Source organism: Ambystoma mexicanum, chromosome 9 (assembly GCF_040938575.1).
Source record: "Ambystoma mexicanum isolate Mex_15411 chromosome 9, UKY_AmexF1_1, whole genome shotgun sequence".
Taxonomy (NCBI): domain Eukaryota; kingdom Metazoa; phylum Chordata; class Amphibia; order Caudata; family Ambystomatidae; genus Ambystoma; species Ambystoma mexicanum.
The window spans coordinates 1,308,865,111-1,308,886,738 of record NC_090931.1 but is presented as its reverse complement, the minus strand read 5'-3'; the positions used below and the strand labels follow the sequence as shown (position 1 = coordinate 1,308,886,738).

Here is a 21,628-nt window from a genome sequence, read left to right as displayed (position 1 = left end):
CACTGCTCCCGCAGTGCCACATTGACATACTGATGCTAAGGCAGCGTTAGAACAGCACATCACAGTCAACTTTGCATTTCCAAGTACAGGGTCCAGATTGTTGAGCCAACCACCTACCCACAGATCAAATAGGTTCTCCTTGATATACATCAGCCAGGCTATCTTGGGAATAATATCACTCGAAACAATACCTTAGAATTGTGGGCAACAAGGCACTTCTACAGTTGGCCACCACCATACCCCTACAGTACCCGAGGTTTGCGTGTTGTATGATCCCCAAAAATGTATCTCTCAATTTATATGCACTTTCAAAGTGAAAATTGCATGAAGGATGTCTACTAGACCCTCTCTGGAAGGGAAAAACCAGTCTCACACCTCCAAGTAGCTGCCACGTTGAGATAGACTTGATTTTATTACTTTAGCACGGTTTGGATTGTTGCATACCCAGATTATCGGAGAATCTGAAGATGGTTCTATTTTCTGTGTCATCCAATAACCCATTTGGCTATATAAGCAGCCCGCCTATTTTTTCAAAACGGGGGCCAAGATAATAATAATATTCAGTTCGGGACAAAGTGGTACCCAAAAAACCCCTTCTTTTGATCCTTTTTGTCCTTCAGCTTTGTTGCATCACAATGGAAGTTGTCACACTCACTACAAGGCCGCATGTAGATGTAGAGATACCAATCAATAGCTGCAGAACAGTGGGGGTCCTGCCCATCAATACAGCAATGCAGCGTGATCGATATAGGTAGGCACCTCTGGACCACGTGCTATGGAATCTTATGACCCTGGCGCTCACGTAAGAAGGGTGCCGGTACGGGACCGTCACCCTTCATTACGTGAGTGCCGATTACGAGGTTCCCTTTGCGGGACCTGGAACAGACGTCTGGTAAAACCAGACATCTTTTCCGGGTCCCGCGAGGGGAAGAGGGAGGTAATAATGGGCCATTTGTAATGTGCCTGTTATTACCTCCCTCCCCATTCCCATTGAGCCCTATGGGGGCTCAAACGGGAATGGGGAATGGTTCCTTCAAGGACGAATAACCGGGTCCTTCAATGTTGGAATGACCCGGTTATTGCTCATTGAAGGAACCCGGTAATGGAGCCCGGTTTGGAGGCAGCCATGGAGCTAACAGCACCATGGCTGCCTCCAAACGCGTAATGAGGCCCTATGTCTGACATTTTTTTGCCATTTGTCATTTTTAGAATTGCTGCTCCACTTGCCCTTTATCGGGCGTTGTCCCCAATTTTACATCCAATTAAACTCTGCCCAACCTTCCTTTCTGCAGCTCCGCTTCCTACAATCCAGTTGTTTTCCTCATGTTTTTCCCCTGAAAAATAGTCACAGATCTGGGGTACTTTAGGGGTTGCCCCGTTCAGAAATGTTAACACAAAGATAATATACCCATTTAAAAAAAAGGAAATAAGGACACAGCCTTGGTGTACCCCACAATACGTGGGGAAGGCACACGTCGTTTCCCATGGCCCAGCGTATCATCTGTGTACAGCCCCAGTATGTATGATAGCCGGGTGGTGGGTAAGCCCAGGCCAGCAAGCGCCTATCCGTGTTTACCTCTGTCTACACAAAGGCTGAGGTGCATTTATAAACGCCAGATGAAGTGAGAGAGATGTACATTTAAGCGCTACATAACTGTAAAAATAATAATGATAACTTGTCATTCATATAGTGCTTTTAGCCAAAGTGCTTTACATAGATCATTTTATAGACATTTACTACCCAATCGAAATTGGTACACACTTTATCAACCTTGGAGGATGAAAGGCTGAGTTGGCCTTGCAAGGATTCGAAACTGCAGCTCACAAGCAGATGGCAGCAGCCTGTGTTTAGCCCACTGAGCTATCTTAGTGGAAAGTCCTCAGCCTCCTTCTAAACCCACATGGCATATAAGAGACCAGACTTGTAGTGGATAGCCAAAGAAGGGCTCTGTTGTAGAGGACTATGCCATATTCGTATGATGAGATAGACAATTAGATCTAGAGTGATCATTTTTTCGGGGTGACATCCTATCCCCTCCATGAAAAGCAGAATTATAACTGTGGCTGTCCAACTCATTGGGACTTTTTCAAGATGGTCAATTGAGTTGAAAACAATCACTGAGGCAGGGATCAAGACGTTGACGAAAAGGTCCCACAGATCGAGAAGAAGCAGGAAGAGAGCCCAGGCCTGGACGTTCATTGAGGCTTGCGCTCCGAGAGCAGTCTTCACCTCATTAAGAGGAAACACCAGCATCAGTCGGAGCACTTCCAACAGGTTGGAGAACTCTCATTCCTCAAATATGAAATTACGATCAAAATATTGATAAGGATATTTTCAAACAAAAATTAAGACTGACATAACATCCGTTTCCCATCATTGCAAATTCGTAAATCCACTTGACAATAATAAGGAACTCAAAACTGCATTAAAACTAGCCACAGAACACTTTACTATAAAAATGCTTGAACTAACATCTTAGTTGATATATACTTTCATAGATATATTCTACAGTATTTCAAAGGATGAATTTTATATTTCGGAATATTTTTGTCGAAATTACATTTTATGTTCCTGAGAATAATCTACCCGTTATCTTTATTGAATGACCAACACTCACTGTTAAACAAATTGCAAATATTCAACTTGAACATTTTTTAAAGCGTTATTGCAATTTCCATATGTCAGATAAATAAGTTCTCGGGATTGCTCTGTGTAGAGTGCGGCACCTGTCTCATACAGTCTTTCTAGGAGATCGACTTTTTTGTATTTCTTATAGGATTCTTGCTCTGATTTGACAAAATGATCGTGAATCATTTTTCAACAATTGTGAATTATTTAAGAACACTTTATATAAGCCCTTTATGGCATTTCGAAAAAATGTCTTGATCATAATTCATTGTTTTTCCTCTGTGATATTGGCCACCCTATTGTACAGGTTTTCTTTGCCATCAGCTCCTCCCCAAACCCCCCGTTCCTTTCCACAGACTAAGCGACACCCGGGCAGGGTCACAATATGCCACCTTTCCGACAAGGCCAGGTGCCGTAAGACCACTACAATGGTGATGGGCGCAGTACAAATATTGGGTAACATAACATTACCTGACAATAGCTAAGCTCTATTTAAGGAAAAATTCTGAAGTCCGTTATTAAGGAGATGATTTCAGCGCTTCCGAGAAGACAAGAATGTTACACCAATTTAGGAAATAGTATGAATATAATATATTTGGACTATGCCCAGGCATGCTATACAGTGTCTTTCCCACAGCTACCTAGTAACTGCGTCAGAAAGGAATTAGCAATAACACACACACCAGTTAGAAATTGGTTGTAAAGTTGTTTAGGGTTGTAGTAATTAGCCTCCATAGCTTTGGGTGGTGTGATCCACAGGCTTCTGTCTTGTGCCAAGTGTGCTTCAGTGTATTACAAAATGTTGTATACATGTCTATTTGTATCAATGTTTTAACCTTTGCTGATGATTCAAATCAAGCTCAATAGAACACTTTTTGCTTAACATGGTCATATTAAAGTGTTCTCTGAACATGCTCATAGGTTGGTAGATGAATGGCAGATACAGAATTGTGCTGATTGGTGGTGGTCAATATCTGCTAATGGATTTGAATATTCTTTTCCTGGTTTGACCAAGTGGCAGAAACATATTTTAAAAGTGGCCGGCCAGTCATGCCCCACAACTGGAGAGATCGGCAAAGAGTAGCCCACCAAATCAACAGACAGACCCAGGGAAGGACACCCCACATGCAATACATGGACTCAGTAAAGCCCAGACAGGTAACACACTAAATGGAAGCATCACGCTATCAATTACTCACCCACATAACTAGAGTCGCCTGGTAGACCACCACTTCCTCAAATGTATTATAATGCCAGCTGTGCACCCATTTAACAACCAACGGCACAACAGGCCAAACAAACTGCACCACCTAATTCCGGCCAAGTAACTGGTAAAACACTGGGTACAACCAACCACTGCCCTCAAATCCATGCGGGAAGTCAGCCTGCATGCTTGAAGAGGAGGCAGGGCTTTCCAACGAACCGCAACCAAGAACGGGGGAAGGTGCCATCGAGCCACAACCAAAGATGCACTTCACAGCACTGTCAACTAACTGATGTACTAACCAATTCCTCTTTCCTGCTCCTCCAACATAACCAACACCACTATGCATGACCAGGGGCTATCCAGGCCATACAGACACACTGAGATCTAATCTAATTCTCACACTCAACCAATTCTCTGAGACTATGTAAGTAACCTTAGAGGAAACATACCCTTGTACATAGTACATAAATCCAGCGACACTACATAAATGTACAACATCACAATACAATAACACACTGAACAGTCATCCACAACTCTAGACCCCCTTATGGATACAAATAAACAGTACACACGACCGCAACCCCACTCTAACCTCATTTGACCCACACACCCAACACAAACATTAGCACACATCAGAGACACTGGGCCTCATTCCGAGTGTGGCGGTAAGGGATATCGGGCACCGGTAAGGAGACCGGTGCCGGTAATCCCTTACCGCCCTATTATGAGTTCCCTTAGCGGGTCCCTCCTTTAACGTCTGGTCTGACCAGGTGTTATGAAGGGGATCTGTTAAGGGAATTCAGATCCAATAACGGTACCGCAATTTGCGGTACTGTTGTTAGCGCCTTCCCCATTAATGGGAATGGGAAATGGCTTTTTCAATGGGCACTTACCGGTCCCGCAAAGGTCGGACTACACCGGTAAATCCCCATTGAACGAGACCGGTGCCGGACACGTTATTGGTGGCAGTCATGGCGCAAATAGCACCATGACTACCACCAATCTCATAATGAGGCCCACTGAGTCCTACCCATATGCTTACAGCAAGGCCTCTAGAAACAACTCCCACACGCAAGACAACTCACACAGATGCCAGTTCCTACTGGTTCTGAACCTATCCAATCTTGCAGAGCCACGTGAGCACCTGGACACTGACCTTGGGTGGTAGCGGTGCGTGGTACAAATCAACCTAACATAAATGTGAACCTCCCATCAAAACCCTACACTGTTTTGATGTATGTCTGGTTTATAAATTTCAATTTTGATTCAATTCTTTGAAAAGTGCAAGAAAGTCTCAGTAACCCTATTGAGCCCCTCTTTTAGCAGTGCAACAAAATATTTTTGGGCTTTTGGCTCATGTGTGATCATAGGGTGTAGCTGATATTGAAATACATTTAATTTTCCAAGTCACCAGATTAAACATTGTAGCCGTAGCCTAATAGACAATGGGGTGATGTGGAGGGAAATGTGCCAACTGAGGAATCCTGCACTGTGATCAATATCGCATGCATAGACGTTTGTTGTCCGCAATAGCATTTTCTACATAAAGTGCATAACCCAGTGTTTTTTCCAACTTACCCGTTTCTGGCTGCACTGCACAATCAGGAATGTTTCGATATTGTGTTCCTTCAGGTAAGAGTTGCGCTCTCCTCCAAACCCCGGCTCGACCTCGTAGTCTCCATTCAGATAGTTGAGAGTCGCTTTCGTAATGTGGATTCTCCTTAGGGATGGAAGAGGGAAACACCTATTTAGAAACGGTAACATTTATCCGAACCAAAAGAAGACTGAGCGTAAGAGCATTCAAAACATCAAGTACACATAGAACTGCACTCAACACGAGGAGAGGGAAAGCGTGCCCTTTCAACTCGGTTTGAGAACTTTCTATACGTTTGGTTAAGAGGAAGAACTGAGAGGTGGGAGATGTCGGAATGGATCCAGGGCCACCACCTACATCGCCATAGCCCCAAAGCTACCTGTCGAAGGAATCCTAGTCACAGCTAAGTAGAGCAGCCCTTCAATACTATGGTAAAGCCTTCCGCCTGCCTGATCTCGAGGGACATGTAACGCTGCACACATGAACTGAGTGAGAGATGGGAAAGGTGGTCCATTTTAGAATTTGAGTCTACAAAAGATTCCTCAGTGTCATGTAACCAAGCAGTTTAATATATGGGTCCTAGGAACTTCTACAGCAAATCCTCAGAAATCCCAAGCAGCAATTCCACATGCTGATCAGCAGCATTTCCTGTAGGCCAATCCACTTCACTAAAGGGTGCCTCAGGGCTGTGACTAGCTCAGGACACGGGAGTGGTACGTGATCAGTAGTAGTGCATAGAGATGACTTGTTTATAATCCACAGTGGTCCAGGCCTAGAAAAGGTGCAAGTCAGTGACTGTAGCTTGTGCAGATCCTAGAGTGGTTGATGTGAGCTGGACTGGTGAGGGGGTGCAAGTGGTGTAAGACCAGAAGTGGGGCAAATTTGAAACAAGTGAAGGCTAAGGAGTGATGCGAGAGCTGATGTGGAGCAGGAATAGGAGGGTTCTGGACTGGTAGTTGTGCGAGACCAAGACAGGTGGCAGAAATCGCACAGCACTTAACACAGTCATAAAAATAAGTGTATTCCCCTGATCACTGTATACTAAAAACACTATTATCCCTGTATTTGTTTTACCAGGAGGGCAATGGCAAACACCACTACTGGCAATGGCAAACACCACTGCTTTGCTGTACTACAGTGGAAGAACATCATTTCTGGAAACAGACAAGCAGATTTACACATTAATTTAAAAAATGTAAATGTAAATTTTTTACACTGAGCGAACTCTGAGTGCTGACAATATTTGGGTCTCTTAATCCATAAACCGTTGCACATCTCGATCTTGTGCCGATGACTGAGCCCCTCTTGTGACCGGTCTCTCGCAAATACAAAGATGCCAGTTTCTTTGTCAAAGATGCACCCCTTTTTTCATGCACTCCAGCTACTGCTCAAAACTCACCAGGCATTTACCCAATAGAGTGCCCATGAGACGAGTACTGATTTCACTTGTTGGCATTAATGTCCAAGGCATCTTTATGGGCAGGGACAGAAAAATGGTGCTTAGGCTTTGTATAACCGGCAACCTTTCTGCAGGGCACAGGTGAACCACTTAGGCCGGGTCCATGCAGGAGTGAAATCATCCCTACCACAGTCCTGATGACACGCCCCACTCACCTGCCACATCCTAGCGGTTAGGCACCGCTCAACCGAGTCATATTTGAGCAGGGGGCAAAGATAGGAGTCCCCATAACCCTGTAGGGACTTGTACACTTATCCAGCATTCTGGTAAAAATTAAGATCTACTTCATTAAATAGTTTGCACATATTCCGAGGATATTAAATGGAGTATAGTCTGTACGTGAATCAAGGATTCGGTACAGTGTGTGAGGGGCGCATGGGAGGTGGTAATGGGGGAACCTGGCATGGTAGACTCTTGAACATGTGTAAACGGAAATAATACCTGAACGCATTGTATGTACATAATGACCGCAGACCATTTTCATCAATTTTATTTATGCTCCAGCTAATGATAGCGCCCTAATGGTGACTTAAAAGGGTGAATATATGAGTCATTAAACTTTACAGAAGCTATGAGTTTACTGCGCGAGTGCTTGGGAAAATTCAAAGGTAGGTGTCCGCAGACGCAATTTACAATGGTTCCCTCCCATTGAAAAACGCTTTGTAAATCAGGCCACACAGGCCTGGTTGTTGAGCATGCCGAGGGATCATTTCTGCTAGAAATGTCCTGCTTCCGGAACAGCCATGTTGGCTTCATTGCTCACCTACAGGACCAAATGAAATATAACTATATTAGGTCACCAGTGAGCAAAACAGCCTTTTGGGCCATTGCAGCCAAAATTTTGGTCTAAATGGGCCATCAAGAATCTCCTTTGCAAAAAGGGATTTGTCCTCCAGTAGAAGCGAAAAGATGAGTGAGGGGCGTTGCTATTCCCATGCCCCTTTCCACAAGTAACGCCTGATGCCACGATGGGTGCAAGGGAAATACATTCCACTGGGAGGGAACCTTTATGATGTATTACTCTATTCCCATTTCCTCTGTCCAAAGGCAGTTTGGTGGAGGTCACAGACATTCCAGAAATATTTGCTTTAGGCTTAAACAACCATCTGGAAAGTTTGATTCCTGTCTTTATGTGGTAGTTTGGTTGACTGTTAATTTAAACCCTCTGGGAGGATTAATGCCCAGGTGACCGCAAGAGCTCTGATAACAGACATACACGTGCTAGAAGATCCAGGCAGAAGTCCTGCTTCTCCAAAGTAGGTCCCGGCACAAGCCGAGCTTCGCTGGTGTAGTCCCCGGCACAAGCCCGGCTTCTATGGAGTAGTTCCCGGCACAAGCCCTGCTTCTCTGGAGTAGGTCCCAGCACAAGCCTAGTTTCTATGGTGTGGGATATATTGACCCACTCAGATGTGCTATACTACATCACTTTGCTGCAGTGGTGCAAGAAACAGCAAAATGGCTGCACTGGCTCCTGTGCGCGCCAGGATCTCTAAAATGCGTTTTTGCAACAACCAGAAAATGGCTGCACCACCCTGCAACACACATTTCAGGGGGGGCGGAACAGGGTACTCACTGCAGGAACGTGCCAGGGTGCTCTGCAACATTTAACATGGAGTGAAGTGAAAGAGGCAGCATTACTTTGCTGAAAACCCAAAATGCCTCTTTAAAATGACACCTTTTTCAAGCTTTAGAAGTGCTGCTTGGTGCTAAACTCGTCCAGTCCTTATGAACCACTGTGATTAAAAAGGCCCTGCAATGCCCAGGATCATCCATTGTGTCTCAGCAGAACCGGGCCTAATTATTGAATGCTAGCTCCTGTCAAAAGTATCTTTGAAAAATCAACCAGGGGCTTTGTTTTCATTCTACACGGGAAACAGAACTATTTCTTTGCAAAAGTATCTAAAAATCAGCTGTTCAGATAAAGACTCTAAATAGATGCATGTTTAAATGTATCCATGCTGCAAAACAACTCCAGCACTCAAGAAAAGAACTATATCTGCATAAATTGGGTATTTGCTGGAGATGAAAACCGAATTTAAAGAAATAGCAAAATGTGCTTTTTCTGACTGAAGAGAGAAAATCACCTATTTAAAAGTAAATTGTTGTGTGAAGGCCTGCTTACTTAGCAATGTAAAATTATTTGTTGCTGGTAAAAGTACACCTATAAACTGTTTTGATTCCACAGGTTTAAGTCAAGATGTAAAATGAGAAAATAGAAGCTAAAACTCATAGGCTAAATTGGCAAGCTATAAAATAAAGCTTGCTCTGCCAGTTGCTAGGCTTGAGAAAGGGTGACACCTCATAAACCTCTGGCACAGGAAAGTGCTAATTGTCAGCTTGAAAGACTTTGAATGCACCAAGACAAAGAAACTTCACAAGCTCATCAGACATTAATCTTTGCTCCAGGCTGGGACAGTAGCAGGCTGACTCTCTCACCTGTCAAGTGTGAGGGGCAATAAAACCTTCAATCAAGAGAGAGGCCCCTCATCCTGCTTTGAAAAAAACTGACAATTGACAGCAGTTGGGGGAAAGAAAAAAAACTGATCCATGTGACAATGGACTTCCTTTTGGCTGTAAAGGCTATTTTATAACTGAATTTTAAAGGCGTTTAACTTTGCAGCAAGAATTAGGAAAAATATGAAAAGTTCGTAGTTCTAAATCTAATTTTATGCCCTTTCTTTGAAAACTTGGAAGAACTCATTACTGCATAAGGAACAGAAGTTATAAAAAAATGACAGATTACGGAGAAAGTATTGATGTTGCGAACATAACGTTTTGTACACACATCCCTGGGTATAATGCACATCTGTGTACAAAATCGGGGAATTTTAGGCCAAATCTTTCATGTTTAAAATTAACAAAATATGTCAGCAAGGCGAAACCAGGTCCCACAGACAGGTTTGGATTGAAATATGATGCACAAAATATGTAACGTGTGTATCTGATTTTCTCAGAGGTTGCAACTGCATAAATATGTGTTTGTGGCAAAATTTGATTTTGGTTCCAGTAGCTAGGGGAGGTTTCTAAACACTGTGAATATCAGCCCATAAACATGTCATCTTTTATCTGTGATCCAACCAGCTGTGGCCAAGGCGGAAACTAGGCTCTTGCCCAATCCTAATATCAGGGGCGTGGCTAGTAAGCCTGCCCCTTCCATATACTGTAGTGATGTCATCTGGCATGATAAATAAGGGCACCTGACAGCAGACAGGGTACACACTGATTCCTACCTTTCTTCGTGAATTCCTGCGTGGCGTCCGGATCCTGATTTCTTCATCCTGTTTGATCCTGATTACAGATTTTCATTAGAAAACCAAGGCCTATGCATTGCTGACCCCATTTTCAGCTAGCCCCAAATAAAAAAAAAAAAACCCAATGGAAGCATCCTGATCCAGCCTGGCTTGCTGCTACCAGATGCATGCCTTTGCAAACCTGCCATCCTACAAAATCTTTAGTATCCAGTGACCATAGGTGCCAGTCCAGTGCAGTCCGGTGACCAGAACGGCCCAGCTGATCCTATCCTGCCAGATTTGCCCAGCTTTAGTCATTTTTATCTTGTGTAAATCCTAAACTGTCAATACTATTTTGAGTGATCCGACTGGTTCCACCAGGGCGGGCGCTGGGGATCTGGGGTTGAAGTCATGAATCAACTCTAGAGCTTACTGTGTCCCTCTTTGGTATTCAAGCCAGAATGCTCTAGTATAGAGTAAAACTTAGAGTAAAACTATTCTTGTCCAAACTGAGTTTCTTTTCTTTTTTCACTACCCGATTTGTCTAAAAATGACACTTATTCTACATTGCATATCTTCCCTCAGTTTAATAGCTAGAGACCCCATTTCAATTCTTGATTATTCCTAAGACCTTTAGTTACACCCCGACCCAAAAACCGTTTGGTTAATTTTAGGCGGGAATCAACATTTTTGAATGCTAGTATCTTTCCAATGTTGCTCCCATAGAAATGTGTACTAATATAGGGATTTTTGCACACTTTCAGTGTTTTATTCAGCCATTTCTGGGTGTCACTTTAACATTGCAAAGGTTCAATCCGTTTTTCTCTCTTGTTTGGGGAGGGAATGTTGGATTTGAATGAATTCTGTTTCTGATTCCTAATTCCAGATTACCTGCTGCGTCCTTGTATCTATTTAGAATTGCTTATTTGTGGGTTGAGGAATATTGCAGGGGGAAATCCTAACTTAAGTGCTATCTTTCCAAACAAGCCAAAAGTGTCAATTTCTCTGGTGTTTTCTATTTTGTGTTGCAAAAGGGTTAATTTAAGTGCATTGTTCACATTCCTATCTGTTATTGTCACCATATTGGTGATTGCTGCCCCATATACTAAAAAGTATATGTTTGATTTGAATTTTAAACAAATAAATAAATAAATAAATATTACCTTTACCACCCAGCCTGATTACTGGTCCATCGTGACCCAGGGTATTTGAAAAGGGGTGTGATATGAGTGGTGTATCTCTCAAATATTGAACCTACATATATAATAAAATAAGCGTTTCTGTTGTGCACCGCATACTAGGCGTAGACCAGGGTGTATCGCCTGATTGAAATACTTAACAGATTTGGGGGCTTGTGGCATGATTTTTAGTTTGATTACCACCTGTGACAGTCTAACACAGCAGACTAACCTGCAGAGTAGTAATACTTTGCGTGGTTGGTATACTGTGCTACACTGTACAAGCGCCTCCCAAACAAATACTCTAAGACCAGGCCGGTCTGTAAAAGTAAAAATAAATCAACCCCGAAATAATTAATAAAGAAATTGACATTTCCAAAATGGCTACCCAGTAGAAATCGGTATGGCTAGGGAGCACCTCGTGCACAAGCTTTTTGTCAGGGTTGAGTGGCCAGAACAGGATGAACATGTCTGGCTACAGGAAATCAGACAACAGGTCACTGCCATGAATCTGGATACATGGCAGGACAAGGGCCCATTACACCAATCCCCAAAAGTTAAAGAGGAGCAAAGGAAAATTGCCAGAATTGCGGCCTACCTATACCTCCACATAGGAGTGATACGGGAAAAGCACGCTGAAAACATAGTTCTGGCACAGAACCAAATGGAATTATTAGAGAAAATCCAGAATGATCTAGACTCAGTACAACAAAGGCTACCGGAGAGCCAAGAATTGGAGGTGAAATCTAGGGATTCTGTCACAAAATTAAAAGAAGATCTGGCTCTCCTGCAAGATACCCAATTACAGGCACTAAAAGAGGAATGTCAGGAAAGGGTTAACTCTCTGCAAGATAGTCAACACAAGCTGGCACAACAATTACAGTTTAGTAGAGCCTGCGCAGAGCAAATGGTTACCCTACAGGACCAGATAGACACATTAAAAGAAGAAAATAATAAATGAATTGTTAAAGACCTCCACTCTCAAGAGAAATTTGATCAGGAATGCCAGAAATCCAACATTATAAAAAAACAAAGAGAGGACCTAGCAGAGCAGATCGGCACCCTAATTCAAGAGAAAGACGCCCTAGGCCAGGAAATCGAGTTAAGGTCAGAGTTACACAAAAGTAATTTGGCCCTTCACGAGCTAAAGTAATTAAGTACAGGGCATGGGAAGCTACTAGACCACGCCAGATGGGTAGAGGGTGCTCTGAAATAGAACGTAGGTCATCCTCAGAACGTAATAGAATGTAGGTCGTCCTCAGCCAATCCTGGGAGCAGGGCACAGTCAGAAGACTCTTCTGACCACCACAGGAATAGGGACACTAGGCCCCAACATTCTGCAAGCCTTTCTCAAGCTCGCAGAATCAGGGAGTGCCTAGAGGACCAAGAAGCCACCTCCAGTACCAGCGCCTCTGAGTCTGAGGATGAGTGGACTCAGGTGACTAGAACCAAGAAGGCAAACAAAATTAAGAGAGCTGTGCAAAAAGATCCCCTTAGGTAGATCAAGGCCATTAGGAGTGATATAACTCCATATCATAAAAATGCAAAGTATTTTGTCTGGGAACACCTAGAATTATATGAACAAATGATGGACACTTTTCATATGAAGGAAAGCCAGAATTGCATACAGTATGTGAAATGGACATTCTCCCCTGAGTACTCCAGTTTCTTTGCGGGACTGGAGGACCAGAACCACTCCAGATGGTGCACCTACAGGGCGGCCATCTTAAAACATTTCTCTGCACACAGAAACCCCCAAGAGGCCCGCAAGGTGGCCTACAATCTGCAGTGCAGGGAAGATCAGGCCCCACAAGAATTTGTGCAGGAGCTCAAACGCGCATTTGCAGAGACCACCAGGAGGGTCCGAACAGATAGTCAGGAGTTTATTACCACCTTCTTTCATGCCCTCCCAAAATATATGATAAACCAGCTGGTGAGGGACTTTCACAAGAAAAGATCACTGGACTGGGTCATTGAACAGGCAACCCACAATTTTGAGGTACAAAAACCGGCAGAGAACAAAAACACAAACAAAACCCCCAAACCAGCCAACACCCCTGCTGCTGCTAAGGTGGCAGAGATGAAGGTTGCTCCCATTTTAGATCTGGAGATGGGGGGTCCAAAAATATACCTGGACAAAATCCATCCAATCAAAGAAACAGAAGGCCTTCGGGCCAATCCCAGACAGGTGGTAGTCAGGGAGGTAATCCCACAAATGGTATCCCTAACTCCCCTGGTTACATTAGCCCCCGATACAAGGGTAACAGACCCATCCTGGGGTATGTGTGGACTCCCCCAGCACAAGGGGGGGTTCCAACCAGGTAGGTACCACCCCAAGAAACTTCCCTCCTAACTTTCCCCAGGAGGGCAGTAATCCCCCAAATGCCAGGTTGAGTTTCTTTCCTCGGTACCCTCAAAACCCCAACCTGCAGAACCACCTTCCTTTCTTTCCCCACTTTAAAGAGCCCAGACAGCCAAATCCGGGAGAGGGGAGGCCAAGGGTGGAGGGTTAGCAACATTCTCCAAACCCAGGGTACATGGTACTATGGGAGAAGGGATAGTTACCCTTCCCGTGGTTCACCTAGGATTGACCAGAGACCCTCGTACCAGCCGGAACGGGTGTTCCAAATAGAGCGCCAGGTCCAGAACCTGTCCCAGGGCCTGGGTCGCATGTTGAGGACTCAACAGAACCCTCAGATGAACATGGTAGCTCAGAACCCCACAAACCAAGGGTCTGGTACTCCGAACAATGACGGGGAGAGCACCCCGACGAACTCACCGGTTCCATAGGAGGAGGCACGGGGGGAAGGGAAGTGTAAAGCCCTAGAGGAAGCTTCCTTTCTCACCCGGGACTGCCTCCAAAAAGGGGGGTGCACCCAGAATAAGAAGAAGGGGAGCACAAAACTCCCCACATATCCCAATGTCAAATTCTTCTTTCAGATCCCCAAACTCCAACACCGAATCATGACCAAACCACCCCTGTATCAGAGTCAAAAACAAGGAAATTGACCACCCAACCTGCTCAGAATGCCCATTTCCTTTGCCCATTGGAGGAGAAGGAGGGTAGATTTTATGCCCCAGTCCAAGTGCAAGGGCAATGTACATTTTCGGCACTGGTGGACACTGGATCCCAAGCCACACTGCTGACAAAGAGGGCCTTTGATCAGCTGAATTCAGGAAGGGGGGAGAGATACCAGATCCCTCTCACCCCTCTTCCTGGACAACTTCAGAACTTCGATGGGAATGAAATTACTGTCGAGGGGACTGCGGATTTGGAAATAAAAATTGGGCGACACAAGGTGAAACACCCAGTCATAGTTGTGACTCTGGAGGGCACACCCTGTCTACTGGGGAATGACATCCTGCATAGGTTGTCCCCCCTTATAGACTGTGTGAACAAGGTCCTCTGAACCCAGACTAACAGGACGATAAAATAAAAAAATAGTGTCAACCATGTTAGTTTAAATGGCACATACCACATGGTTGAACAAAAACCCAATCATATTGAGTTCCATTTTCAGAATAACCAAGTACCTGACGTGACAGTAATTGCTGTAGGACAACAAACTTGTTATGGGAACTCCTCTCCATTTCTCAAAATCAACCTTCCTTCCAGTTTAAAGTGGCATTCCATGCTGGAAAGAAATACTCTGAAATGTTATACCAATTCATAATCTGAAAATCCCAATTCCATAGTCAAAAGTGATGAGAAACCAGCTCAAAGTTGAGCTGATATTCAGAAAATTAGAGAACAGTTATTCATCCCTATTCAGTTAAATGAGGGGAAGGAATCAGTTCTCGCCCGAGTGTGCGGGAACAACGGTAAGAGCTTCATCAGTGAAGCCACGTTCCGAAAACTCCCAAAAGATCCAGCCATTACCACATTTAAATTGATGGATAAATGGGAAATGGACCCGGAAACTCCCAATTCCAAACATCTCCTGCCTAGCAGGTGTATGCTCAAAATTTCTATAGGCAACAAAAGCATACTACATTGGTTCGTGCGAGATGTCCCTGCTGCATTCTATTTAGGCAGTGACATTCTCAATCGTTTTGCCATTAATTTGGACCTGATAAATTACAAAGCCTGGTCCCGATTAGGGGGTAATCCCATGGACTGATGATTCATAAAAAGCATTTTGGTCAGCCCAATTGTTGCGTTATGCAGTTGAAGTTCAAAATGGAGAGGAATTCACCATCCCAGGACAGACCTGACTATTCCCACTTGAATTAAAAATGAAAAGAGGACAGAAACTGCAAAATCCTGATGCATATGTACACCTCAACGCCCATCTTCAAAAGCAAGGGTTGGGGTTAAGCCCAACACCATTAGTCAATGTAGAACACAACACAATTCCAATATTGATGGATAACAGCGACCTTAGGAGTATCACTCTGGCCGCAGGCACCATTATTGGAATGGCGGCTGATGACTGACATTTTTCCATGGATTTAGGTTATGAACTGATAGGACCAATCCCCAATGACTGTTTTGACACTGATAGCGACAATGACATAACACCAGGCAGGATTTTCACCCGGCAAGGGGGGAATTTCCTGGTGTACTCTTCCTGCCCTTATGGTGAGGAAGAGGTGAACTGTGACATCAGGAGGGATGAGGTGATCTTCCAGGTCCACTGCCTCCCATGCCTGAAACCCTCTGTCCAGGTACATACTTTAACCAGGGACCTCTCCACCCAGCTGGAGGAGGCAGCTGAGATAGCAAAACCAGAAGTCTTTCCGGTCTTCAGGCAAATGGTTGAAGAGAGAGTCAACCTAGTTGATGCCTGTGAGACTCTGGAGAAAATGCAAAAATTGAAGCAGGTGTTCTTAGATTTTCAAGATCTCTTTGCGGTGGACTCATGACTGTAGTCGCACCCAAATCCATACAACAACAATTCCCACCACCCCTGGCAGGACTCCAGTGTTTCGGAAGCAATACCGCTTGCCTCTCGCATCCATGGAGTCCCTGACGGAAATGATCAAAAACCTTGAGTCCCATGGGATAATTCGTCCAGTCCACAGCACCTTTAATAATATGGTGCTGGGGATTTTAAAACCCAACTGCAAGTGAAGACTCTGTGCTGACCTAAGAGAGCTGAACAAACGGGTCCACATGTCCCGATGGCCTCTCCCCTACATTGACTAGGGGCTGGTCCAGATCCAGGGGTCAAAGATGTATACTACCATTGACCTGACCAATGGGTACTGGACCGCACCTGTCAGTAGAGGACCAATACAAGCTGGCCTTTAGTGCAGGGGGCAACAGTACACATGGACCTGGACTCCCTTTGGATACATCAACTCCGGCAATTAATTTAACATCTTCTTGCATAAGGCCATGCCCGACTTGGGTGAAAGGGGTTACCTGGCCTATGTAGATGATGTCCTGATCAAAAGCTCAACTGTGGAGGAACACACAGCGGAAATCCGTTATGTTCTGACACAGTTGAGGGTTACCGGAGCAAAACTCTCCTTTCTAAAGGCACAGTGGTGCAGAACCCGTGTCAACTTCCTGGGGCATGAGATAACCTTTGCGGGTCTCTGTCCCCAGGAAAAGAAAGTGGAAGTACTCCTAAAACTGAAAGACCCCAACACTCTGTGTGAGCTAAGGAGCCTCCTTGGACTGACTAATTACAGTAGGAAGTTCATTGAGGATTATGCAGAGATCACAAGATCCCTGATCCATCTGTTGAAGGGGGGGTCAAGTGGGAGTGGGGTCCAGAGCAAGCCGAGGCAGTAAAGCAACTCAAAAGAAGCCTCTCACAGCGCATTGTCTAGCTTGCCGTGTCAAAAACAAGGAGTTCTTCTTGGAGACAGGGTTCTCGAATACATGTTTGACCGCAGTATTATATCAAAAGCATGACAAGGTCAATAAAGTCATCTCCTATGCAAGTAAGACTTTATCCTCTGTGGAGGAAAAATTCAACGATTGTGAGAAGGCACTCCTGGCAACGGTGTGGGCATTGAAAAATTACCGCCCGTTCATCCAGGGGAAACACATCATAGTGGAGACTCCCCACCAGCCTTTGCAATATCTCCAAAGTGACAGAATTCGGGCCGGAAATGTGAGTAATTCCAGAATTACTTCCTGGATTCTGTCAATGCAAGGCTTTCCTGTGGAGGTCAGATATGGCCTAAACAATAAGAGTCCTCTTGCGCAAAGTCTGGCTGACTTGCATGATTGTGCCAGAGAAAACTGTCACGAGAACGAGAGTCTTGAAACCCAGGACAACATGGAGGTGTACCTGAATTCCTTGCACAAAGTCTATGAAGAAGACTAGTGCGAGGGAAGGCCCACTGTTTATGTGGATGGGTGCTCCTACCATGTTCACAACCATGGGGAAAAGGAACTGGTGGCCGGCGTTGGGAATGACTGGGTGAATGATGCCCCAGAACCCTCCGCTGGGTACAAAATCAGTCCCCGTAGTAGTCAGGTGGCAGAGCTGATGGAAGTTCAACAAGCCATCCTCACTGCCGTCCAACACCAACTCCACGAACTTGTCATAATCACTGATTCAGATTATGTCCGGAATGGGTTTGTGGAGCATCTGGTTAATTGGAAAACCAGAGGCATGCTATGTGCTAACAACAAACCACTCAAGCATGGCAAGCTAATACAAAAGTTTGATGATCTCGTCACCTCTAGTGGGATGACCATCTACTGGAAAAAGATCAAGGGTCATTCCAGAATAGAGGGACCAGACAAAACTGGAAATGACCTAGCTGATCAGCTGGCCAAAACCAGAGCCATCCAAGGGGATCTCCTTGAGATCGAGTCCCTGTTGGGGGAAATCCAGGTCACTGCTATCACTAGGTCCCAGACAAATGCTCACAATGAACTCTCAACTGCCCAGTGGAGTGAGGAGACCCCAGATGCAGATTTAATCACGGCACAAAAAGGGGATCCAATCATTGGTAGGTTTTATCAACACATTGAGGACCCTGAGAAATTTCCACTGACGGATACCAATTGCATTGGGAAAGAGGACCTCAGAGTGTTGATGAAATGTCCAAAAATGTTCCGAATCCAAGACGGTTTGTTGGCGAGGAGATCCATATCTGTCTGTGACCAGTGGGTGGTCCCTACCTCATTCCGAAGCCTGATGCTAAGTCACGCCCATGATGCAGACACAGCCGGTCATCGGGGGTTTCATACTACATTAGAAATCTTGCGAGAGGTTGCATACTGGCCACACATGGGGCAGGACCTCGACCAATACTTAAAGGGGTGTCTTGTGTGTGCACAATTTCAGCCAACATAACTCACACACCGATTTCCCCTCCAAAAGAGGGGAATGACACTGCCTTGGTCAGATTTACAAGTAGATTTCATCGGGCCCGTGATTCGCTCCTCTACGGGGAACAAGTACATGTGAACCGTAACGTGCTTGTTTACCAAATAGGTGGAATCTCTCTCGGCCCCAAATTGCAAGGCAGAAACAGCAGCTGCCCCGATGATCAATCACATCTTCTCGCATTTTGGACTACCCCAAAGGATTGAGTCAGACCGAGGTAGTCACTTGACCAGCGAAGTGATGGCAAAGATGTGGAAGATACTTGGGGTAAAAAGGAAACTTCATATTGCATACCGCTGTCCTCTAGTGGTGGAGTTAAGAGGTACAATAAAACCATTGTGAGCATACTAAAAAGGTTTGTGGCAGATTCAGTTGGGACATCCGATTACCGCTTGTCCTGATGGCCATCAGATCTACCCCTTCTTCTGCAACTAAGATGTCTCCATTTGAGCTGATGACTGGACGAAGGATGGTGCTACCCCAGCATCTGCTCTATAGAACACAAGAGCAGACATTGATAAATGCCTCCACAACTCATGAGTATGTTGAGAATCTGAGAAAACACCTTCAACATGCTTTTGCATACACTCAGCTGAATCTAGAACGATCTGCAGACAGCATGAAGACCCACTATGATCCAATGACAACCAAAAAGGAATACCAAGTAGGAGGCAGGGTCTACTTGTACATTTTCCAAAGGACCCGGACCAAAGATCGTACATTTTTGCCTACCTGGAGGGGACCTTTTGAAATTGTGGACAAAATCTCACCAGTTTCCTACAGAATCTGCATCCCCAAAGGTAACTTGACAGATGAGAAGTGGGTCCACATCAATGAGCTAAAGAGTTGCCACCCCATGCACACTTTGCAGCAAATAGCGGAGTCTACAGAAAACACAGAGGGGAATACATCTGAAACACAGAAATAGTGTAATTATAAATAAATGCCTGTTTATACCACTGCTGTCAACCAAATTGTTGGGCAGTTAGTGGGAAAATTGTAATAACCTGTTGGTGCTTCATTTATAGATTTGAACTGATTGCACCGTCATTACCAAGGAGGACCTCCTCAGGGACCTGGAAGGAGAAACCCAAGGAAATCCGGGGTGTCCCTCCACACCAGAAAAGAAAGACCTGAGAGAAGACTGGGGATATCGTTCCACATTCCAACCAAAGGCTGTGAGAGGAGCGTGTCGCACCATTCGCTGATGGAAGAAGACGCATACCCAACTGAACCTGCCTTTTTAAGAAATAAATCCCACTTGCCTGACTCCCCCATGACTGGAAGTCCCAAAGAAGTCGGGGCGGGGATCTGTGGGATATATTGACCCAGTCAGCTGTTCTATACTACATCACTTTGCTGCAGAGGTGCAAGAAACAGCAAAATGGCTGCGCTGACTTCTGTGCGCGCCAGGATCTCTAAACTGCATTTTTGCAACAACCAGAAAATGGCAGCACCACCCTGCCACACACATTTCAGGTGGGGTGGAACAGAGTACTCACTGCAGGATTGTGCCAGTGTGCTCTGCAACATTTAACATGGAATGAAGTGGAAGAGGCAGCATTACTTTTCTGAAAACCCAAAATGCCTCTTTAAAATGACACCTTTTTCAACCTTTAGAAGTGCTGCTTGGCACTAAACTTATCCAGTCCTTATGAACCACTGTGATTAAAAAAGGCCCCGCAATGCCCAGGATCATCTATTGTGTCTCAGCAGAACCGGGCCTAATTCTTGAATGACAGCTCCTGTCAAAATTATCTTTGAAAAATCAACCAAGTGCTTTGTTTTCATTCTACACGGAAAAGGCGTCTATTTCTTTGCAAATGTATCTAAAAATCAGTTGTTCAGAGAAAGACTCTAAATAGATGCATGTTTAAATGTATCCATGCTGCACAATAACTCCAGCACTCAAGAAAAGAACTATAGCTGCATAAAGTGGGTATTTGCTGGAGATGAAAACCGAATTTAAAGAAATAGTAAAAAAGTGCTTTTTCTGACTGAAGAGAGAAAATCGCCTATTTAAAGGTAAATTGTTGTTTGAAGGCCTGCATACTTAGTAATGTAAAAGGATTTGTTGCTGGTAAACGTACACCTATAAACTGTTTTGATTCCACAATCTTTGATTGTCAAGATGTAAAATGAGAAAATAGAAGCTAAAACTCATAAGGCTAAGTTGGCAAACTATAAGAAAAAAAAAAACTTGCTCTGCCAGTTGCTAGCATTGAGAAAGGGTGACACCTCATAAACTTCTGGCACAGGAAAGCGCTAATTGCCAGCTTGAAAGACTTTGAACGCACCAGGATAAAGAAAATTCACAAGCTCATCCGACATTCGTCTTTGCTCCACGGTGGAACAATAGGAGGCTGAGACTCTCACCTGTCAAGTGTGAGGGCCAATAAAACCTTCAATCAAGAGAGTGGCCCCTCATCCTGCTTCAAAGAAACTGACAATTGACAATGGACTTGCTTTTGGCTTTAAAGGCTATTTTGTAACTGAACTTTAAAGGCGTTTAACTTTGCAGCAAAAATTGGGAAAAATATGAAAAGTTTGTAGTTCCAAATCTAATTTTATGCTCTTTCTTTGAAAACTTGATAGAACTCATTATTGCATAAGGAACAGAAGTTATAAAAATTGACAGATTACGGGGAAAGTATTGATGTTGCAAACATAACATTTTGTACCGACAAACCTGGGGATAATGCACATCTGTGTCCAAAATTGAGGATTTTTAGGCCAAATCTTTCATGTTTAAAAATAACAAAATGTGTCAGCAAGGCAAAACCAGGTCCCGCAGACTTGGGGTTTGGATTGAAATATGACACACAAAATATGTAACCTGTGTATCTGATTTTCTCAGAGGTTTCAGCTACATAAATTTGTTTTTCTGGCAAAATTTGATTCTGGGTCCAGTAGCTAGGGGAGGTTTCTAAACACTGTAAAAATCATCCTTTATCTGTGATCCAATCATCTGTGGGCAGACGGAAACTCCGCTCTTGCCCAACCCTAGTATCAGGGGCATGGGTAGTAAGCCTG

General features: G+C 44.4%; 1 protein-coding gene across 1 annotated transcript in view; it reads right to left on the bottom strand.

Annotated features, from left to right (window-relative positions):
• ADCY5 (adenylate cyclase 5) overlaps nucleotides 1-21,628 on the bottom strand; it is a 1,747,191-nt gene that overhangs the window by 436,523 nt on the left and 1,289,040 nt on the right. Inside the window, exon 7 of the mRNA XM_069616675.1 lies at nucleotides 5,415-5,556. Within this exon, the coding sequence (XP_069472776.1) occupies nucleotides 5,415-5,556 (142 nt within the window). The remainder of the gene's footprint in view (nucleotides 1-5,414; nucleotides 5,557-21,628) is intronic.